This window comes from Capra hircus, chromosome 9 (assembly GCF_001704415.2).
Source record: "Capra hircus breed San Clemente chromosome 9, ASM170441v1, whole genome shotgun sequence".
Classification (NCBI taxonomy): domain Eukaryota; kingdom Metazoa; phylum Chordata; class Mammalia; order Artiodactyla; family Bovidae; genus Capra; species Capra hircus.
The window spans coordinates 1,931,174-1,951,639 of NC_030816.1; the positions used below are offsets into that span (position 1 = coordinate 1,931,174).

General features: G+C 38.6%; 1 protein-coding gene across 3 annotated transcripts in view; it reads right to left on the reverse strand.

The window, feature by feature from the left end:
- Positions 1-20,466, reverse strand: part of COL12A1 (collagen type XII alpha 1 chain) — a 119,218-nt gene that overhangs the window by 73,073 nt on the left and 25,679 nt on the right. For 2 of the 3 annotated variants that reach the window (XM_018052868.1, XM_018052867.1), the window contains exons 12-16: positions 19,751-20,023; positions 17,425-17,697; positions 7,529-7,801; positions 1,304-1,570; positions 660-852 (exon numbers count right to left, since the gene is read on the reverse strand). The exons of the other annotated variant lie outside the window; for it this stretch is intronic. In XM_018052868.1, coding sequence (XP_017908357.1) covers positions 660-852; positions 1,304-1,570; positions 7,529-7,801; positions 17,425-17,697; positions 19,751-20,023 — 1,279 coding nt within the window. The remainder of the gene's footprint in view (positions 1-659; positions 853-1,303; positions 1,571-7,528; positions 7,802-17,424; positions 17,698-19,750; positions 20,024-20,466) is intronic. 3 annotated transcript variants of the gene reach the window in all.

A 20,466-nucleotide genomic window follows, 5' to 3' on the forward strand; every position in this document is an offset into this window, starting at 1 on the left:
CACTCTGTTTTTTTCACTATAAAGGATGTAGGCTGCTGTTCAAAGTCAAACCTCCTTCTTTTCCACTGCGGAGCCTACAGCAAGACCTTCCATCAGCCCCCACTTCCCCAAGCCTCACAGTTGACCCCAAGCATAAAGGCCCACTCCGTCCCTCGCTCCTGGGAGGGGATTACACAGGCATCTCTGAGTCAGCCCCTAGGCCTTTCCTGAAGCACAGGAACACCCACATTTCCACGGGGCTGGTTGGGGACAAGCTGCTCTTGGTGAAATAGTGCGACGTGGATGTCAATTTTTTAAAAGCGGGGTGGTATGGAGAAAAACACCATTCTTGCCTGGAGAATCCCAGGGATGGGGGAGCCTGGTGACTGCCGTCTATGGGGGCGCATAGAGTCGGACACGACTGAAGCGACTTAGCAGCAGCAGCAGCACCTGATCTCCTAGTAACTAACATCATTAAAATAGTACACTTGTTCAAGCCTAAATTTGAATGTCTGAACCCAAACCTCAACTTCAGCCTCAACAAGAGTGAGAAAGCAACCTGGGCTGATTTTAAATACTCTGCCAGCAACAGACACATTAAGTGATCGTGTGTGGAAGGCCTACCAATTTACATCGGTTATGCAATCTGTTAACAAAACTGAAATAGAGTTCACTCCTACCTAAGTTCCTCTAGAACAACTGTGTTGTCATACGGTCCAACCACTAACTCCCCCAGTCTTCTGTCATCTCCTGTGGGGTGAAACGTGACCTTGTAACCCTTGACTTCACCAGGTGCGGGCTCCCAAGTCACCCGGAAGCTTGACATGGTTGGATCAGATGTTTTGAGGTTTCTGGGTGATTTAAATCGAGACGCTGTAGAGATAATAAATACTAAAATATTATCCAAAAGCCTAGGCTCTGGAGTTTTTTTTATTAACCCCTACAATAATAAGTTGAATTCTAAATAGCTAAGCGGCACACATGGCAATCATCACAAGCAAAACACTTCAAAATAAATATTTACTTTATATTAAGTCAGAATGCACAAACTATAATGCCCAATAAAAGAATATTAGAGTGAGAGCCAAGTGTGAGTGTAAATAGCACTCATAATTCAGATTAGAGTAACATTAATATGTAGAATCATTTTACAAGGAACTAGATTCGTAAAAATCATATATGCTAATTAGGCATCTTATCCAACTATTTATTATAACATAATTTATTACAGAGTTCATTTTCGATATTCACAAATGAAGCAGATATATTAAAATCCCCCATTAAAATATTACACTTTCCCCCCAGAATTATTATGATTTCATACCTGTTGTTCCTGATCCTTGCCTAAGCTTTCCTTCTCCTTTCTTGTAAACTGGGAGAACTGTGATGTCATACGTGGTCTGGGGCTGAAGTCGCTTTAACACTGTTGAGGTGACTGTGGGTGACACTTTGGCAACCATCTGCCTCCCACCCCCGCGGGGGCGATACACAACACGGTAGTTGACGACTTTCCCAGGTGCTGGCTTCCAGGTAACTCTCATTGTGTTTTCTGTTTCTTCATCCACTTTCAAGGTTTTCGAGTCTTCAGACACTGTGAGATGAAAAGAAGATTACAGTGTATATCACGCTGAAAGAAAATGCTTATGTCCACCACCGCATTTGTATGAAAGACACTAGGTGTGGTTTCTTAAATACGTACACCCTTCCTTTACTTCGCATTGCGATCTCGCTTAAATTCAGGATGGCGTGTGAACCTAATCTCAGTGAGGTTATAGTGACATGTTTTCTCTTTATCTGGCTTATAACTAAAAAAATGGAAGTTCATATTGCAAGGATTTCCTATTTGCATTCCAGAGACTTTAGTAAAGAAAACATCCATTTCCGGAGATGAGTTTTTAGAATTTTTATTATATTTCCATCTGTAAAGAATTCCTGTAGAAATTACAGTGTGCAGAATATGAAAAATCATAAATACAGGGTCAGAAATATTCCTTGAGTCCTTTCAGAAAAAAGTACAGTGCTAGCCAGAGTGACTATAGTTAATACGATCCTTTGCGATTGCCGTGAACACATAAGACCATCAACACAACAGAACAGGAAACTCTGACACATAAAAATATCTCAGGGGCTCTAGAGATAAACCAGTATACACTGGGTGGTTTTAGAAAAAACTGTATGTAAGAAGGGTTTGACTAATATACAACAAACTTTATTAAATTATGTCTTATTAATAACTATATCAGAAACTAGTCACCTAACATCCACAAATAGCCAATACAGTCCTCTTTTTATATATAATTAGAGTTTATAATCAGGATAATTTCACTCAGTTCAGTAATCTCAGCATTCAAAAATCATAAGCATCTTCTAAAAAGAGGGACAAAGCTAAAGGAAACACTGCAGACAGTATTTTTTGATTCTAAAAGAAATTTTCATGTTCAAACAGGCAAGGACCACCTGAAAAAACTGAAAAAAAAAAAAAAAACCTCGGAAAGCTTTAAAAAATACACACACACACAGACGTAGCAGCATTTTTCAGACACTGGACATCAGGCAGCATAGGACCATGATTCCTGAGAGAAACAAATGAGAAGGAGCTTGATCATTGCCCTGACTTACTGCTTGGAGTTTCCAGCACCAGTACAGGAAAGGGGAACCCAGATGGAGCCTGGTGGTCTCCTTAATTGAGGAGGTACTTTTGTCAGTTCGGGGAGTCCAAGGCACTTAGAACTTGCAGAGAAAGTCCTGGAGATAGTTTGGTGGAGAAAAAGCTCCAAAAATCTGCAAAAGGTCCTACTTGAGTCTTCAACCCAGTACTACTCAGTGCATATGAATAAGGAAACTACTCAGAACCAGAGAAAGAACCACCTAGAAGGAATAGAGAGAAAAAAGTTCCTAGAGTTCACGTGGGGCCAGAAATATTCCCCCTCTTCAGAGTAGAAAATCTCAAAATTCTCTGAACATCATATAGAGTACTAAGAAGGAGTGACTGCCCCGGCAGTGGAGTAAAAAAAGCCCTAAACTAAAGGTTTCTCTGGTCTAGCTTTAACACAATGTTAGTGAAAGCTTCAAAAATATTAAACTGTTTCCAGGTGAGTTTACTACATCCCAGAACAAACCTTTAAAGGATATTTGTAAGAACATAAAAATATCTGACATCCAAAACGGTAAAGTTCATAGTCTGGCTTCTGATAAAGATTACCAGAAATGCAAATAAAGAAAAAAATAATAACCTGTATCATGGACTGAATGATTGTGCCTCCCTATATTCATATGTTAATGCCTTAATCTCCAATGTGATAGTATTTGGACCTTTAGGAAGTAATTGGAGGAGGAAATGGCAACCCACTCAATTATTTCTTGCCTGGAGAATCCCATGGACAGAGGAGCCTGGAGTGCTACAGTCGCAAAGAGTTGGACACAACGGAAGTGACTTAGCATGCAGGGAGGTAATTAGGATTAAATGGGATTCTACAGGTAAGGCCCTAATCTGATGGAACTGGAATCCTTATAAGAGGACAAGGAGACACCAGAGAGCTCATTTCCTCTCTCTCTCTCTCTCTCCCCTCCCTACCCTTAACATGCACAGACTGAGGAAAGGCTACGTGAGGACATAGGAAGAACACGGCCATCTGCAAACCAGGACGAGAGCTCTCACCAGAAATCAAGTTCTGCAAGGAGAAATAGAACTGGAAATAACACATATGACAGAACTATTCAAAGGGGACATCAAAACAGCTATTATTACTATTATATGTACCATATTCCATATGTTAATGATGGTACAAGAAATATTAAGCATGTTAGGCAAACACATAGAATATACAAGAAAGACTCAAACCAAACCTCCAGAAGTGAAAAGTACAGTGCCTAACATGAGAAACACACAGGGTGATATTAACATCAAATCAGAAACTGCAAAAAAAAAAAAAAAAAAAAAAAATACTAGTGAACTAGATGACATGAGAAAAAAACTACCCAAATTGAAACATAATAAAAGAAACAAGACTGAAAACCTGCAAAGCACAGAAGCGAGCCATGTGACAACTGCAACCAGGCTAACACATATGGAACCAGAATGCCTGAAGAAAGTCAAGAATACTAGATAAAATATTTTAGAAATAATGGCCTAAATATTTTCAAACTTTATAAAATTATAAACCCACAGATCCAGCAATCTCAATAGTTCTAAGCACAAGAGACACGAAAAAACTACACCCAGGCATATTATTACCAAATTACTTAAAATCAGCATAGAAAATCTTGACAGCAGCCATATAAGCAAAAGATACATTATGTATAGAGGACAAAGCTAAGAATGACAAAACAGGTAAAGAAAATCAATATATGGTTATGAATTATGTCTCTGAAAGATGCAAATATAATTTCAACTAAGAGTATATTGGTTGCACTTTTTAAATTTTAGGCTAAGAAAGTAAGAGAAATCTCAGCCAATTCCATTACTTTCTGGAATATTAAAATGTATTTAGTTAATCTCTAGTTCTCCATTACTATTCTCTAGGTAAGTGAACTATTAAAACAAAAAAACACATATTTTCCAAAAAGAAAAAAATGTAAAGACCTTACATAGGATTTTTGAAAGAATATGAGAAAGAATAGTACACAGAACAATCTATCACAAGTGTTTAGTAAATCCATGTGTGTCTAACACTTTTCTAGAAAAAGTTCTGCTAAATATGTTTAGTGACCTCTTGTTTCCATCTCTTCAACTCTTGTTCAGTAGAACAAGACATTTCTTCCTTACACAAAATTCTCAAACCCATTTCATACCACTTAGGACTGAGAAAAATGGACATTTAAATATTATGAGTGTTGGTCTAAAACAAAGCCTACGTCCCCAAAAAGTGGGATCACAAACTTGAAAATATTCCCAAATTTAAATATGTTAATAACTTTCAAATACTGTACTTCATACTTTGAAATGCTTCAAGGATTTCAATTGTTTTTCTGCTTTATAATTAACTCTTTAAAATAAAGGAATTGAAGTTAAATAAGGTATGACATATCTCATCCTAGCTTTAATGGGAAACTCTGGATTTTAAGGCGGGAAAAGAAATCCTTCCTTGCTGGCTTCCCATAAGTAAAAGGCGATTTGTCACTCCATTCATTGGTCTGCACATGCTATAAAATGCTGTAACACTGCCATTCTAAGTTCTTTTCAAGTTTTAGTGCCTTTCACAGGATGCTCTCCAAAACTCACTGTACCTCGGCTAAATTAGCTGCCGTAATTGGAGGGCCGGTAGAGTTTCCCACCTGCTGGCTTTTTAGCCACAATTCGTGGTTGTCATTGTATCAACAGTCTGCATACCATGTCTCTGAACGTCAGGTGAAAGCAGAAAGTATTTCCAAAATGCCCCCCTTGGAAGTTTATAAGATACTCTAAGAGCATGGCCCAGTTATACACACCATTTTGGACTTGTCCACCAGCCAAAGACACTACATGTGGCTCAGATTTCTCAAAGTATTTTCGAAACTACCTTACTTTCCACAAAGAGAGCAAACTAAAACACAGCTAAAAATGGTAGCAGATGGGGGGTGGGGAGGGAGGCTCCAGAGGGAGGCAATGTATATACACTTGTGGCTGATTCGTGTTGCTGTAAGGCAGAAACCAACACAACACTGTAAAGCAATTGTCCTCCAAATAAAAATTTTAAAAAATGGTAGCAGAGCAAAGAAGGGTTCTTGTCTTTCATCTCATTTGCTGAGCAGTTTGAGCAGGTGACTTATACCCTCTAGAAAATGTGCCTTTCTTTCCTACCTACTCTGCTCATGGTTCAAAAGAGGCCTTTCCATTTACTAAGCTTTAAACCAATCAACTAGCCAAGAAATACTGAAAACGTCTTAGATGCTCAGCTTTCAGAAATTTTATTTAGAATTTCTACTAACATACTTGCTTTGAGCTAAAACATGTCCCTTGTGGAGATTTTAAATCCCAAATAAATATCTGAGGATTCAATCTTTTCACAAGGAGAAAGGATGGAGGAGAATTTTTGAAAAAGTTTCCCTCTAAATACGTATTTTTTGATAATTTCTCAGCCACGTGAATTGTATCTTTACGCCTACAAATAAATTTAGCTAGATGTGTCATATGTGGCCTAAATTTACAACATGACTTCTCTTTACAACAAATGAATAACTGCCGGAAATAGAGATGAATTTCTGCCAAGTTCTTAAACTATGTCAGTCAATATATTCAGACACAAGATTTCATTCACTATCATGGAAACCAATCATGTCAAAATCTGAGAAATATGCCTTTTCATGGATTTTAATCTCCTATAAGGAGTTTGATTTTTTTTATCTGTTAATTTTGACACAGACTTAAGCTCAGACATATCCAAATGAGAACTCAGACCAGAAGATTTTAATTTAAGGACAACTTAAAATCAGGATACAGGACTTCACTGAAATTGCCCTTGGCGTTTTCCTCTCTCTTCTTTTGACAGAAAAATCACCCAATATGTGGCCTAAATTTTACCCAATTCCTCCACTTCTTTCTAAAAAAAGAAGTGCAAGAATACCCCCACTCTTTCCCCTTTTCCTAAATCCTCCCAAACAAAAAGAATAAACTTTCCTATGAATTCTTAGAAATGCCCATTTTTAATAAATTGCTTTTTAGGAAAGACAATTATGAAATACAGACACATTTCTCCCTAACCACCTGATAATAAATGATGAGAAGTCATTCAAAATTTTTCACAGGAAAGAATATTAATGAGATTAAGGTAAATTTTAGCCATCAGAAAACTGAGTAGACTTGCATTAGCCTCCCCAAACATAGTAAAAATAATTTAGGATTAGTCTTGGTTGTACAACATACATTGTCTCAACAGCTGCATTATACATCAGTCTTCTCTGAGTGGCTAGGCGCTATGCTTGGTGCTTTGCCCATTGTTATTTTATTTAATGCTCAACACAATCTGACGCTGCATTCTACATATTAGGAAACTGAAGCTCAAAGAAGTTTCAAGAACTTGCCCAAGGCCATGTAGTTATAAATGCCCCTGAACTCTGTTTCCATAGCTTCCTGTCTCTTTACTAGTTGAGTCTCTTAACTAGTTGAGTCTCTTATCTAGTTGATCTTTCCACCAGAAAAGAAGAAGCGGGAGAGACACACAGAGAGAAACACAGTTCATCCTTGAACAACGAAGGTTTGAACTTTGAAGGTCCACTTATACATGGATTTTTTTTTTCACTATCAAATGCTGCAGGACTACATGACCTGAGGTTGGTTTTATCCTGGGATGCAGAGGAACCTCAGATAAGAATGGTTGCCTATAAATTATACTCAGATTAACCCCCACATTTTAAGGGTAAACTGTGTAGGTAGTTGGCAGGGATTTGATATTTCAAAATTTGATACAAGTTTAGATACACAATGAACTTGATTTTAAAGCACATTCATTAAAGGTCGTAAGTTTTTAGTCCTCGTCTGTCGCATAAAGAAAAAAATGCAAGAGGTTATCATGAGCTGATAGCTATTAGGTAGCACCAACACACTGCCAACCCCCCGCAGAATGTTACCTACATTCAGTGATGGCTTCTCGACTCAAGGGCTCCCCTTCTCCACTACTGTAAGTTGCAAATACGGAGACTCTGTATTTGGTCTCTGGCTGCAGGTTTTCTATCACAGTATGAATTACATCTGCAGGAAGACTCTTTTCTCCAGCCTCTATATCATCGTAAAGTGATTGCCAAGAGACCCTGTAACCGCGAACCATTCCTGGAGCCGACGTCCAATAAGCCCCAATGGATGTGTCCGTGATATCTTTAGTAACCAAATCTCCAGGGGAACCACGCTCTAGAAAAGAAATGAAAGGGGGATAATTTTTTAATATCTATTAGATATGTAAATACTCCTTCATCCTGGCAGACACCCTGACTTGTTGGACTCAATTTGTCTGACTTACCCATTTCTTCTTTCTGAGCTGTCTGTCCTATTCTGTCAGGGGAATAGAAGATGGGATTAAACTGAATAATTATGCCTGATTCCTGCCTATCACCCTTGCCCCCATATGTCCAGTCAGATTGAAGTGTCCTTCAGGACAAGAATGACATTCAAATACAAAGAAGTAAATGCCTAAAGAAAATTTCAAAGAGAAAAAAAAAGCATCTAAATCCCCCAGTTTTACTCAGTTCCCTTCATCCATTGTTCACAAAGATTTCTATTTCCTCACCATCATCTTTTCCTCTCTTATCTTCTTTAAATAAGCTCAGTTTCAATGTACCACTTCCAGTTACTTCAACAATCTTATATCACTTGCAAATCTTAATTTCAACAGTCTTTTTTTCCACAGTCTATTTGTTCAAAAAGCTAAAAATCCAGAAACACAAAATTTCAATTATAGCTTAACCCTAAGGAAAATAAAAACCAACAATTCTTCTGGAAAACCTAAAAATGATTAGTCATCAAAATAAAACACACCACTTGCTCTAACTGATCGAAAATGTCTGCTACTAAATTTTGGCTCTCTCATTCAAAATAAAAACACAACTCAAGTGGAAAAACTATGGAAACCCCGACTTAATAGGAGGCACAGATGTCTACCAATAAAACCCTAACTTTCCATAATTTAAATGTAAGATAAATATACAAGTCATTTTATACTGGCTACCTTTACTAGGGTTTATGCCACAATATGACATAAATACAAAACTATCTGCCTCTCCAGCATGCATTTTACCAGTAATTATTGTGTATTCAAGAAAATGATTTACAGTGCTGCTACAAGGATGCTGAAGGCTGCTATTCTACTTGAATCAGAGTAAAAATTAGTATCTTAAAAATACTCATAATTATTTAAATTTCAAGTACATAAAGATGACAATGAATGACAAAGAAATCTTGGTGGACAAAACCCTATCATATATGTCAGATTATAGAGGAAAAAATAAAATGGAAGCTGGGCATACTACCAGACCCCAAGACCAAATGGAAATTTTTAACTCTATTATAAATAAGTTTAACTGCTGACAGGACATCTCATCTCTAGGGGGAAATTAGTTACATATTTCACTGCAACCAAGAATATTTATTTTCAAGAACACACTGATTTCTTTCCCTCAGTTCCTGAGGTTCATCTTCAATTGAAGGTCTTCTTTAATTGTATTTCTGCTAAGGTCACACATCTTTATATCTTTTCTACTTACAGGAATTAAACTGTTTCTTTGGTTAGGTTGGGCTGAGTTGGTTGGGTTGGGCTGTTGGTTGGGTTTGACTTGCCTGTTGTTTTTTTTTATTTTTATTTTGTTTTGATGGTTGATATTCCAACTACTCATCTCTAAGTTTTAAATACGCAGCATATTTCGTTTGCTTAATATATACTACATCATTTTTTCATATGTACTTCTCTTAAATTTCCCAGGCTGCAGTTAGCAACAGCTTTTGTGAAATAATACTTGAAAGTACTTAAAAGGGATTCAGAATTTAAATAATCTTAAAAGCTACATTGAGAACATTCCCCAAAAGTATAAGACAAAGTTAGCTACAACATAGGGGTAATCTTCCAAATTAATACCGGAGAGATTTACAAATAATAATTTCAGTTTCTAGTTTTCCCAAAGATTGTGCTCCTCAGCCTATTTTTCTGCCTACTTTCTATAGTTCTGAATTTGTGACATTGTTTATTTCTATGGCAACAGACATCAGTCTCACAAACACAGGCTAATGATTTCACTGTGAGAAAATAATAGGAATGAATTTTGTGGTTGAAGCAAAAATACATTCACAAAGATATTTCTGATCTACAAACAAAAAGAGCTCATTAGATATGTATTCCCATGGATTTTAATCAACTACATTAACACCCTCAAGACCTGGAAAGCTAGAACAAAATATTAATAAAATTGTAATGAAGACCTCTGTAAGACTGGTCAATGTCCTGGAAAGAATCTGTAAAAACACTTTTTAAGATCCAAATACGATACTAACTAAAAAATATTCCTGAGTTCCCATTAATGGCATGACAGTACTAATTTAAGTGAACATTAATTATATTCTCAATTACAGAAGAAAAAGGTCCTCAAAAAAATGATAATTTCTGCCTGGCACAGAAAGGCATTACTTGTAGGTACTGGCACTGCAACATTCCATGTTTGTGGCAAAGAAATGTGAAATCCAAAGAAAGAAAAGAGACACCTCAAACCAGAAGCCAAGATTGAAAATATACACTGCTTCAGTGGGTTTCTTATATGTCAGTCAGTTTGATAAGAATAATCCTAAATATAAGGAGATCCAACCAGTCCATCCTAAAGGAAACCAGTCCTGAATATTCATTGGAAGGACTGATGCTGAAGCTGAAACTCCAATACTTTGGCCACCTGATGCAAAGAACTGACTCATCCGAAAAGACCCTGATGCTGGGAAAGATTAAAGGCAGGAGGAAAAGGGGACGACAAAAGTTGAGATGGTTGGATGGCGTCACCAACTCGATGGACATGAGTTTCAGTAAGCTCTGGGAGTTGGTGATGGATAGGGAGGCCTGGCATGCTGCAGTCCATGGGGTCGCAAAGAGTGGACATGACTGAGTGACTGAACTGAACCAAACTGAAATATTAAGTGTACACTGTTGTCAAACACATTGAAACACCTTTTTTCTCCAAAAAGTAGGAGGGTTGGGTTTTCAAGCTGTTGCATTACATCCAAGAATCTTGAGACTACGATGTTCTCGTGATAAGTATATTTTATCAGACTTATAACCCTTGAAGTTTTTAAAAATAGAATCTTGGCTTGGCCAAATGTTAAGTCACCAAAAAAAGCAGTTGAATTGCACCTTGTGATGTAACTGGCAGTCTGCCAAGGGGCCACGCTGGCCTGGGGACTAGGTGTGCAACAGGATGAGCATGCCGCTACCTCCTGGAGCCCTGGGACCCTCAGGAGTAAAACCGGGACTGGACCTGGTCAGATACAGGAATCATCTGGAGGACTAAAGACCCACCCATCCCAGATCAATTAAACTGGAGTCTGAAGACGTGCCTGAGCCCTGATGCTTTCTAAAAATCATTTCAGCCTCCTCTGTGATACTGATTCCTCCACGATTCTGGCCTCTTTTCTCATTTAGGGGACATTTATTTATTTGGAAGCTGTGTTTGGTCAGTGTGGGAGGGAACCCTCACCCTTGCTTTCATTCAGAAATGAGAGACAGGTGTGGTGAAGTAAAACCCCAAGGGGTGAAAGCGAATTTGATCAAAACTGGTGGAAATGGGGACGCTGGGTAGCATGGTATGATGGTTTCTCTATATCGCACGGGTCTATAGCCACACACAAGCCACCCTTTCGGTAGTAGTGGTGTAAGCCCAAGGCCGACCCACAGAGAACCGAGAAGTTCTCATCACATCCTTTCCATCCCATTGCATGAGTGGGATGCTCCCCATTCTCTCTTCCCCTCCATCCTGTGTCGAAAGGAAATGGCTTTTCAATGCTTCTTCAAGCACTGATCACATTTTCCTGTGAATGAGATTCCACTCTAGTGTTACCCAGCCAGCCATTTGCTTTAGTTTAATATATTGAATTGCAGGTTTCTCAAACTACAGAAGTTCAGACATCAGTAGCTTCTGAAAGAAATTATTTGGCTTGGACTGGTTTTGGGAGAGAGTCTATTTCTAATATACCTGGGAAGGAAGAGGAAACAGAGAGGAACAAGAAAGAAATATAAGACCAGTATATAAGAAATATAGAGCCTCTATCCAGCAAAGGTTAGTATTAGTCACTCAGTGTGTCTGACTCTCTGTGACCCCATGGACTGTAGCTCACCAGGCTCCTCTGTCCATGGATACTCCAGGCCAGAATACTGGAGCGGGTTGCCATTCCCACCTCCAGAAGATCTTCCAGACCCAGGGATCAGACCTGGGTCTCCTGCAAGCAGGAGGATTCTATACTGTTTGAGCTAAGGAAAGACCACAAAGGTTACTGTTCTTCAAAAGAGAAAGCCATAGAAACAGCGGCATGCGCGGAAACCAATTCCAGCAGACTTCTTGCCACCTTGTCTCAGAAAGTGAAAGTGAAGTCGCGCAGTCGTGCCCGACTCTTTGTGACCCCATGGATAGTAGCCTGCACCAAGCTCCTCCGTCCATGGGATTTTCAAGGCAAGAGTACTGGAGTGGGTTGCGATTTCCTTCTCCAGGGAATCTTCCCAACCCAGGGATCGAACCCAGGTCTCTCACATTGTAGACAGACGCTTTACCGTCTGAGCCACCAGGGAAGTCCACCTGTCCCTAAATATGGACCCACTTCTGCTCTAGCAAAGGCTCCCCCATCTTGGGCTCCTCCTCTCTGTCTGCCTGCAAGACTCACAAATGCATGTTTCATGATGTTTGGGCTTGTTCACGTTTTTCACATAAGTGAAGTGGTTTTCAATACATATAATCTCACTGTACTTGTTTTCTGCCACTTTGAACCACATGCCTGTACTCTGCAGGTTACTTTTACCTCTGGGAATGGAATTGCTGGCAATCATTTCAAACAAGTCATACCATCATCTTCTGTAACGATGGTAAGCCTTCATCTCTATTCCTCTGAATCCCTCTCAATAGTTTTCCCTTCTGCTCTGCTCTCTCCAGTAGAGTACTAGGGTAAGTATAAGAAATAACAAAGCTTTTCTGTCAGAAATTTAAACAAACAAAATTCACCAGTTTTTGAAATTTTGATACTCAGTATTTCTGATCGGATTACAAAGCACAGTCACATTTATCAAAAGGCAGCATTACTGGGGCCTGCGTGCAGGCACCCCTGTGCTGCTGCGGAGGCAAGCAATTAGACAGGTGCATTTCTCATGATCTGAAGATCCACACGGGGTTGGTTCTGCTTTTTCCACACACGAGGCCAAAGAACTGAGGCCTCATTTAAGTAACTTTCCTACATTTCCTTAGCCGTTTTCCATTTGCTTTCTGAAAAGCAGACCATCATCCAATTCAAATATAATAATAACACAAATTAGCCAGTGATAACTGAAAAATTAATCATTATGAAATGAAACTCTATTTTCATCTTATAGATTGTTCCAGCCGGCTTTCATTGAGTTTCACATACCACTTTCAAAAACAGAAATTAAATTGAAAATGTAATGTAACCCCCTTCTAAATCAATTTGTCTTTTCCGATAGAGCTCAACTCAAAGTCATCCAACTTTCCACAGCAGAATAAGGAAGACCTGCTCTGGATAATGTTCATGTGGAAACACACTTGATTTACAAGCAACGACTTGAAATCACCATTCCAAAGGACAAAGTTCACTATTGATCAGTTAACTTACTTTAAGTAACACATAGTTCTTTCTTAAAAAGCAAATTGCCCTTCAACCTCAAAGCCTGGATGAGATTTCTGCCATAATTGTCACCTCTCCAACATGGTTTAGATTTTTCTCTGATAAGCCATCAATTTGTGGGAAAGATATTACTGTTTGGTGATTGGACTAAAGTTCCCTGGAAACATCAGAATTGTTATGCACAGAATGAATGATTTTTCGAATTATGAGACAGCAGTAAATCTAGGAACACACAGAGGCCTTATTTATTCCATCTTGGAGGCACCCCATGTTACTCAACATCTTGCAGAAGAATTCCTGTGATGTGCTAAAAACCTCATGGTAACCAAATGTCAGCTGAGTTAGCTTGGTTTGATGTATAGGAAGCCTTTCATGTTTAGGACACCAGAGGGTTGCTACGGCAACTGAAACAATAGAAATTCTGAAAAATCATCTTTTCCACAGCCAACAAACACATTCAAAAATAAAAGAACTGTATTATTCCAACGCTGAAATTTGCATTCATTTGCAGTAAATCTCTGAATTAAAGTGGGAATTATTCATTTCTTAGTTTAAAAGAGCAGGTTTCCCTCTGTAAACAGTAGCAGTGACAACTAAGAATTCAAGATTTGAAGTTCATTCACATGCACAGCAGTGTTTTAGTAATTACATTAAATCTACTTTAACAACAACAGGAGAAAAAAACAATGTAAATCAAACCTAATAGCTTGTGCTCTGATTCCTCTGAAGTTTGGATCTGAAATAGTAATAAACTCGGCCTTTGTGATTCTATTTCATACAGTACTAGGGCCAACCATGAACCTCCCCAACGCCAATGCTAATAAATCTCTCTTCCAGGGACAGGGGAATTTTCTGATCATTGGCTGCATTTCAAGAAAGCACTAGGAAACAGATTCAAGTTAGGGATGGTTATAGCCCATGCTAAATATTTTTTTAATTCTTTTTTAATTGAATAGAATGCACTTCAGTCCATCTATAAAATTTTCAAGCCACAGAATGCCCTGGCTGGCTGAGCCATGCCTCTGGATGGAAGAAACATCCCTTCAAGGTCTGCTCTAACCACCTCCTCTCCCAAGAGAAAAACAAATTAGAAAAACAGCAACCCTCAAGAGCAGTTGGCTGGCTGTGTTTCTGGGCTTTCCATTCTCTGCATTTACCATCATATCCTATTCCTGTATATGGTATGTGGATTTGGCTGAGTTAATATAATAAAATGAAATGGAATAACCATGAGCAAAAAATATCTATTATTTTAATTTAGTCACAACTATGCTTTCACACACTTGATAAGTTTACCACACATCATGCAATGAGATAAATATGTTAACAAAATCAGGCTGGCAGCATATTCTCTAATCCTTCACTAAAGTGAAAAGATTTGGTGTCAATGGGGAAAAAAATCTACTATTACAATCTAGTTATGAATTAACTCTATTTTTAAAGTGAAGTTGCAAATCATCTAGCTTTCCTCCATCTTAGGGAAGGGGAAATAGTAATTTTTTTATTTATTTTACTATCTGTGTATCTCCCTTGGAGATTATTTCTGACTAGATATATGGGTGTGCACACTAACACACACATTCAAATTTGTAGATTTTCTATACCTCCTGTGCAAACCCATAAAATTATAAAGAATTTAGCTACACACTTGGCCTAGAAAAGTCACTACCCAATAGAATGTTTGCTGTGATGTTAAAATGTGCATTTTACTTTCTAAAAATTGATAATATATTATTCTTAGTAAAAATGCATTAATCTTTAGAGGCAACGTTTTGACAAAATGTTGAGTGTATTTATAAAGTAAGAAATGCAAAAGAATATAAGAAGTTTAAAAAGTATAAGCACAAGTAAAACTATTATTTCCAAGATATCCCTTATAAGGGAGAAATGTTTGCAAATATAAACAATCTACAACTATTCTACAAAAAAAAACAAAAGCTTCAAAGCCGATCCTTTAAAAACCCTAGAGGAGCAACCTATGTTGAAAGCCTATAGAGAGCACATGAGAAAGAGAACTTAAAGGTCAAAAAAAAAAGGACAAATTTCTCAGAAATTCTGAATGTTGCTCCAGGTATAAAGATCACATGCTTCCATTGTTTGGACTGTGTCCTCCTAATTAAGGCAATTTCCATTTCCATCTCTTATTATTTTCAAAATTTTAGAGTAACCAGTCAACATCTTTGATATACTTACAAAAGCTGTATCTTTAGATATCAGTTCTAAACTGAATGTTGTTTCCCCTTGATGAATTTCATATATGTGGAACATTTTCCAGATCCCAAAGCATTTCACTTAACACTCTACCATTTGATCTCCACAGTAAGTCTGGGAGGAAGGGGGGAAAATGGTCATCCCTTCTTTATAGATGGATAAACTGAGGTTCAGAGGGGTTAAAAGGTTATTTCAAAGTCACATGGTAGCCAAACCAGGACTCTTCGAATAATCAGTACTTTGCACACTGGGATTTAAACTTTCATTTAAACCTTTTTCTAATAATAAATTTCACAGAGTATTGGATTAAACCCTTAATCACTATTAGAGACAGAACTTTGATTAGACTGTTTTTGTCAATTAGCTTTTATTTCTTACCTAAGTCAAAGTTTTAATCAAAACTGCCTCTTATAGATCTCATCCTTGTGAATTACAACAGCTATCGTCCTCCAAGCTCTTGGACCCACTAAATCTGATATGGATATTTCCCGAATATCACTGTGATCTCACACGACAAAAGATACTTTAGATTTATTTTCTTCCTACAATTATTTCAAATAAGGCATAGAAAAGGTGGTGATAACAAAAGGAAACCCAACCTCCCATTTAGGCCCCAGCTACGGAAATGCATCATCATTTTAAACATGCACTGATACTGCTTTTCAACACTACAATCCATTCTCATTGTAGTTACGTTAAATTTGTGCTTTCTCTCTCTTGTATGACTTACTTTCCGGCTGTGGAGTTAAAGCTAAGCTTCCATTACAGTTCAAAAGAGCCTAAGAAATATGAAGCCCTCTGACAATGAACTCTAGAGAACCAAGGAAACGGATCCAGTCTTGTTGATGGTTCTCACTAAGTACTGCATTAACTTTGAACTTCTAACACAGAACTGAATGTTAGAAGTCATTCAGAAAACAAACAGTAACTTGGACTCTCATATTTCTCAAGCTTTTATAAATGCTTGTAGGCACAGTCAGAGAAGACTCTTGAGGGTCCCTTGGACTGCAAGGAGATCCAACCAGTCCATCCTAAAGGAAATCAGTCCTGAATATTCATTGGAAGGACTGATGCTGAAGCTGACTCTCCAATACTCTGGACAACTGATACAAAGAACTGACTCATTGGAAAAGACCCTGATTCTGGGAAAGATTGAAGGTGGGAGGAGAAAGGGACAACAGAGAATGAGATGGTTGGATGGCATCACCAACTCAATGGACATGAGTTTGAGTAAACTCCGGGAATTGGTGATGGACAGGGAGGCTACCCCTCTCCAGTACTCTTGCCTGGAAAATCCCATGGACGGAGAAGCCAGGTAGGCTGCAGTCCGTGGGGTCGCTGAAAGTCGGACACAACTGAGCGACTTCCCTTTCACTTTTCACTTTCATGCATTGGAGAAGGAAATGGCAACCCACTCCAGTGTTCTTGCCTGGAGAATCCCAAGGATGGGGGAGCCTGGTGGGCTGCCATCCATGGGGTCGCACAGAGTCGGACATGACTGAGCAACTGAACTGATACTGATACTGATAGGCACGGTGCAGGAGAAGAGGCTATTAGTCAGAAAAGGGCTCTTTTCTGCTCCTGGGTGACAGACCAACCGCATTATCTCAGGCACACCAAACCCTCTTGCTCCATTAATGTTTCCCCCTGTCCACTCCGAGAGTCACACACCTATTCTCCATTTAACCAACCCATGGCACAATAGACACATTCCTACAGCCTTACTACACACTCAGCTCCCCAGTACACTGCTTCCCAATCAAATTTAATTTTTCTGGTAGCCTACATCTCTGAATAAGCAGCAGTTTTATGACTACTTATTTTTTAATATAAATTCCTTTTAAGAGAGACGATGGCACACACTCAGATTTCATTCTCTGAAAACATCTTAAGCTTCCTAAGTGCAATCACAAGCAAGCTCAGAGATTTCTATAAAATATGACAGTAATTACCTTCAAGTGTTGTCCCTTCTCCAAAAAGGGCATCTCCAGCTCCAGAGGCGTACAAGGCAGTCACAGATAAGGCATATTGCGTCCCTTCATTTAATCCTCTCAGGACGGTACTTGTTGTGTCTCCCTTCACAGTGACCTCTTGGGTGTCACCTCCTGCCACCGGTGTGTATGTGATGAGATACTGTTTCACCTTTCCTGGTGCCCCCGTCCAAGACAGTTTCATAGTTGATGTCGTAGGGTCAGAAACTCGTAAATCCCTTGGGTTCCCTCTAACTTCATTAAAGAAACAACAACATCAAAACTCATTATTAAATAAAATGACTTAAAAACCTTTTGCTGCTTTATATATATATAATCAATTGCCATGCCCTCCTCCAGGAGATCTTCCCCACCCAGAGATCAAACCCACGTCTCTCATACCTCCTGCACCGGCACACAGGTTCCTTACAGTAGTGCCACCTGGGAAACCCGTATCTATCTATCTATTAGATAGATATGTAATCAAATTTACATCCCGGGTGAGATTATGACTATTGTAACTGCTGACTAGTCAACAGAGTTTAAGCGTCTCTAAATCGGGCCCTATGTGTTAGTAGAAACAAAACAAAACCCATCCAATTTCTCTTCTGTACAGTAGTCACACAGGTTAAAGTCTTCCATGTTAGAATCTTTCATGTAAAAAACCTACATTTTCTCTAAAACTGGAACAAAGCACTATAAAATGTATATATGCTGATTAGTAACACAATGAAGATTTTTAATTCCTCTAAGAAACAGTCAATAAAAAGACTTTATTGGAGGAAAGCTAAGAACATCTAAATTTGATGTCCATGAATTATGTTAATTGATAAAAATGATTAATAGTGCTGTCTCTAGAAAAATATATATGAGAGGAAATGAGCCTCGGTTCCACTCAGGGGCCGCCCATCGCTTTGCAACTGTGATGTCTGGCTTTTCACGCCTTTCCTGGTAACGGGGCCATGTGGTCTCTGAAGGGTCTCAAGGCTCCCAACTCTATCACTCTCCTCACCAAGCACACATCCCCCAGCTTTAACTCAAAAAAACAGAAGGATGAAGCATCACTGGGTCTTTTTTTTTTTTTTTTTTTTTTGGTGCCCAGTACAAAGAACCTTAGACCCCCAACTGGAAAGAATAAGGGTAGTGACTTCTCCAGTGGAAGAAAAGAAGAGGGCAGGTGGAGAGGGTCTTTGCAGGAGAGACTAATTAGCTAGGCTGCACCAAGATGGGAGTCATGAAGCAATCAGTGTCTGCAGGAGGGCAACAAACTCACATTCACTGCTTATTAGCAACACTCAGTTTCCTTAGCCCCAACATTTTTGCAACACTATATTCTAGGTCTTTTGCAGGGATTAAGTGAGCTAATACATGAAAAGCTCTTTGCACAGAAGCTGATGCGAATAGGTGCTGAATGGTGGTGCTGGTTTAGTCTCTCAGTTGAGTCCCACTCTTGTGAACCATGGCCTATAGGCCAGCACGCTCCTCTGTCCGTGGGATTTCCCAGGCAAGAATACTGGAGTGGGTTGCCATTTCCTACTCCAGGTACTTAATAAATGCTCATTATTGCTGACATGGAATTATTATTATGTTTTTAAAACTTTAAAGACAAGGAATAAAATGAAAATATGAATGCCTTAATTTGCATTCATGAAATGATACATTAAATATTAATAACTTGCAACTAATATCAGAATCTGTCCAGAAAGCCTAATCATTCCATTTAAATAAAAACAGGTGAGTATTTTTAAATCTTCCTGAAGAAATAACAGGTAATCTATCTCAATGGTGCATAATATGATTTTAATCCCTAGTCATTCTTCAATTTATATTAGAATATTTAATAATATTATTCTAAAAGAATATTTAGACCATAGCATACAACTCAAGTTTCTGCTGATACCAATAAATGAGGTCTGTGCTGTGCTTAGCCGCTCAGTGATGTCTGCCTCTTTGCAACCCCGTGGCCTGTAGCCCGCCAGGCTCCTCTGTCCATGGGATTCTCCAGGCAAGAACACTGGAGTGGGTTGCCATACCCTCCTCCAGGGGATCTTTCGAACCCAGGGATCAAATCTAGGTCTCCTGTGTTGCAGGCAGATTCTTTACCATCAGAGCTACCAGGAAAGCCCAATAAATGGGGTCACAAGTAAGTCAAATATTTGAGTAAACCAAATCTAACAGGACTAACTTCTTAGACCCTCCAGTAATTGAGACAGAGCGTCTCACGGCTTCTAGTGTCTGAACAGCTGTGCAAAGCTTCTCCCAGCCTAAGGTTTCAGTTGTCACCAGAGAGTGAGCATATTTCTTCTACCTTCTTCAGTGGCTGCGTTTCCAGTCAACGGAGACCCAGGTCCTGAGAAATATTCAGGAATTACAGAGACTTCATATTTTGTGTCTGGAGTCAGGCTCTCCAGCGTTCTCCTCCTCTGATTGGCTGGAGTGGTAACTTCTTTGCTTTCTCCACCAGCAACAGGTCTATAAATAATTCGGTACCTTAAGACTCTCCCCGGAGCTTGAGTCCAGGTAATTTTAAAGCTATCCGTAGTCTCATCCGTCACCTTTAGGTTTCGAGGTGCTCCTTTCACTAAAATTTTAAAAATAATAAGTTGATGTATTATATGTGAAGAATAAAAAGCCAGTTTTTGATCACTAAATTACAGCATTTCTCTAAGCAAATCCATGAGCATTTTTTGACAAACATCCTGGTTCCTGAACATATTTGGCCAGATATTAACTACATTCTGAAATGGCAAACACACTACAATACCCAGAAGGAAACTGAGTACTGTCAACTGTTTAATCAGATAAAGAGGCATATATCAGTAAACCTTTAAATTCATAAATACTCTATAAAATTGCAAATTAATATTGACATAAAATCAAAAATAAAGACAATCTGTTTCTTCAAGTACAAGTAACAAGACTTTCACTCTTAAAGATTTTCTCAAAAAAGCAGGAAAGTAATACTAACACTGAGGTCTATCATATTTACCCACTTGAACAAACTGTCTTATCCAATCAGTCACA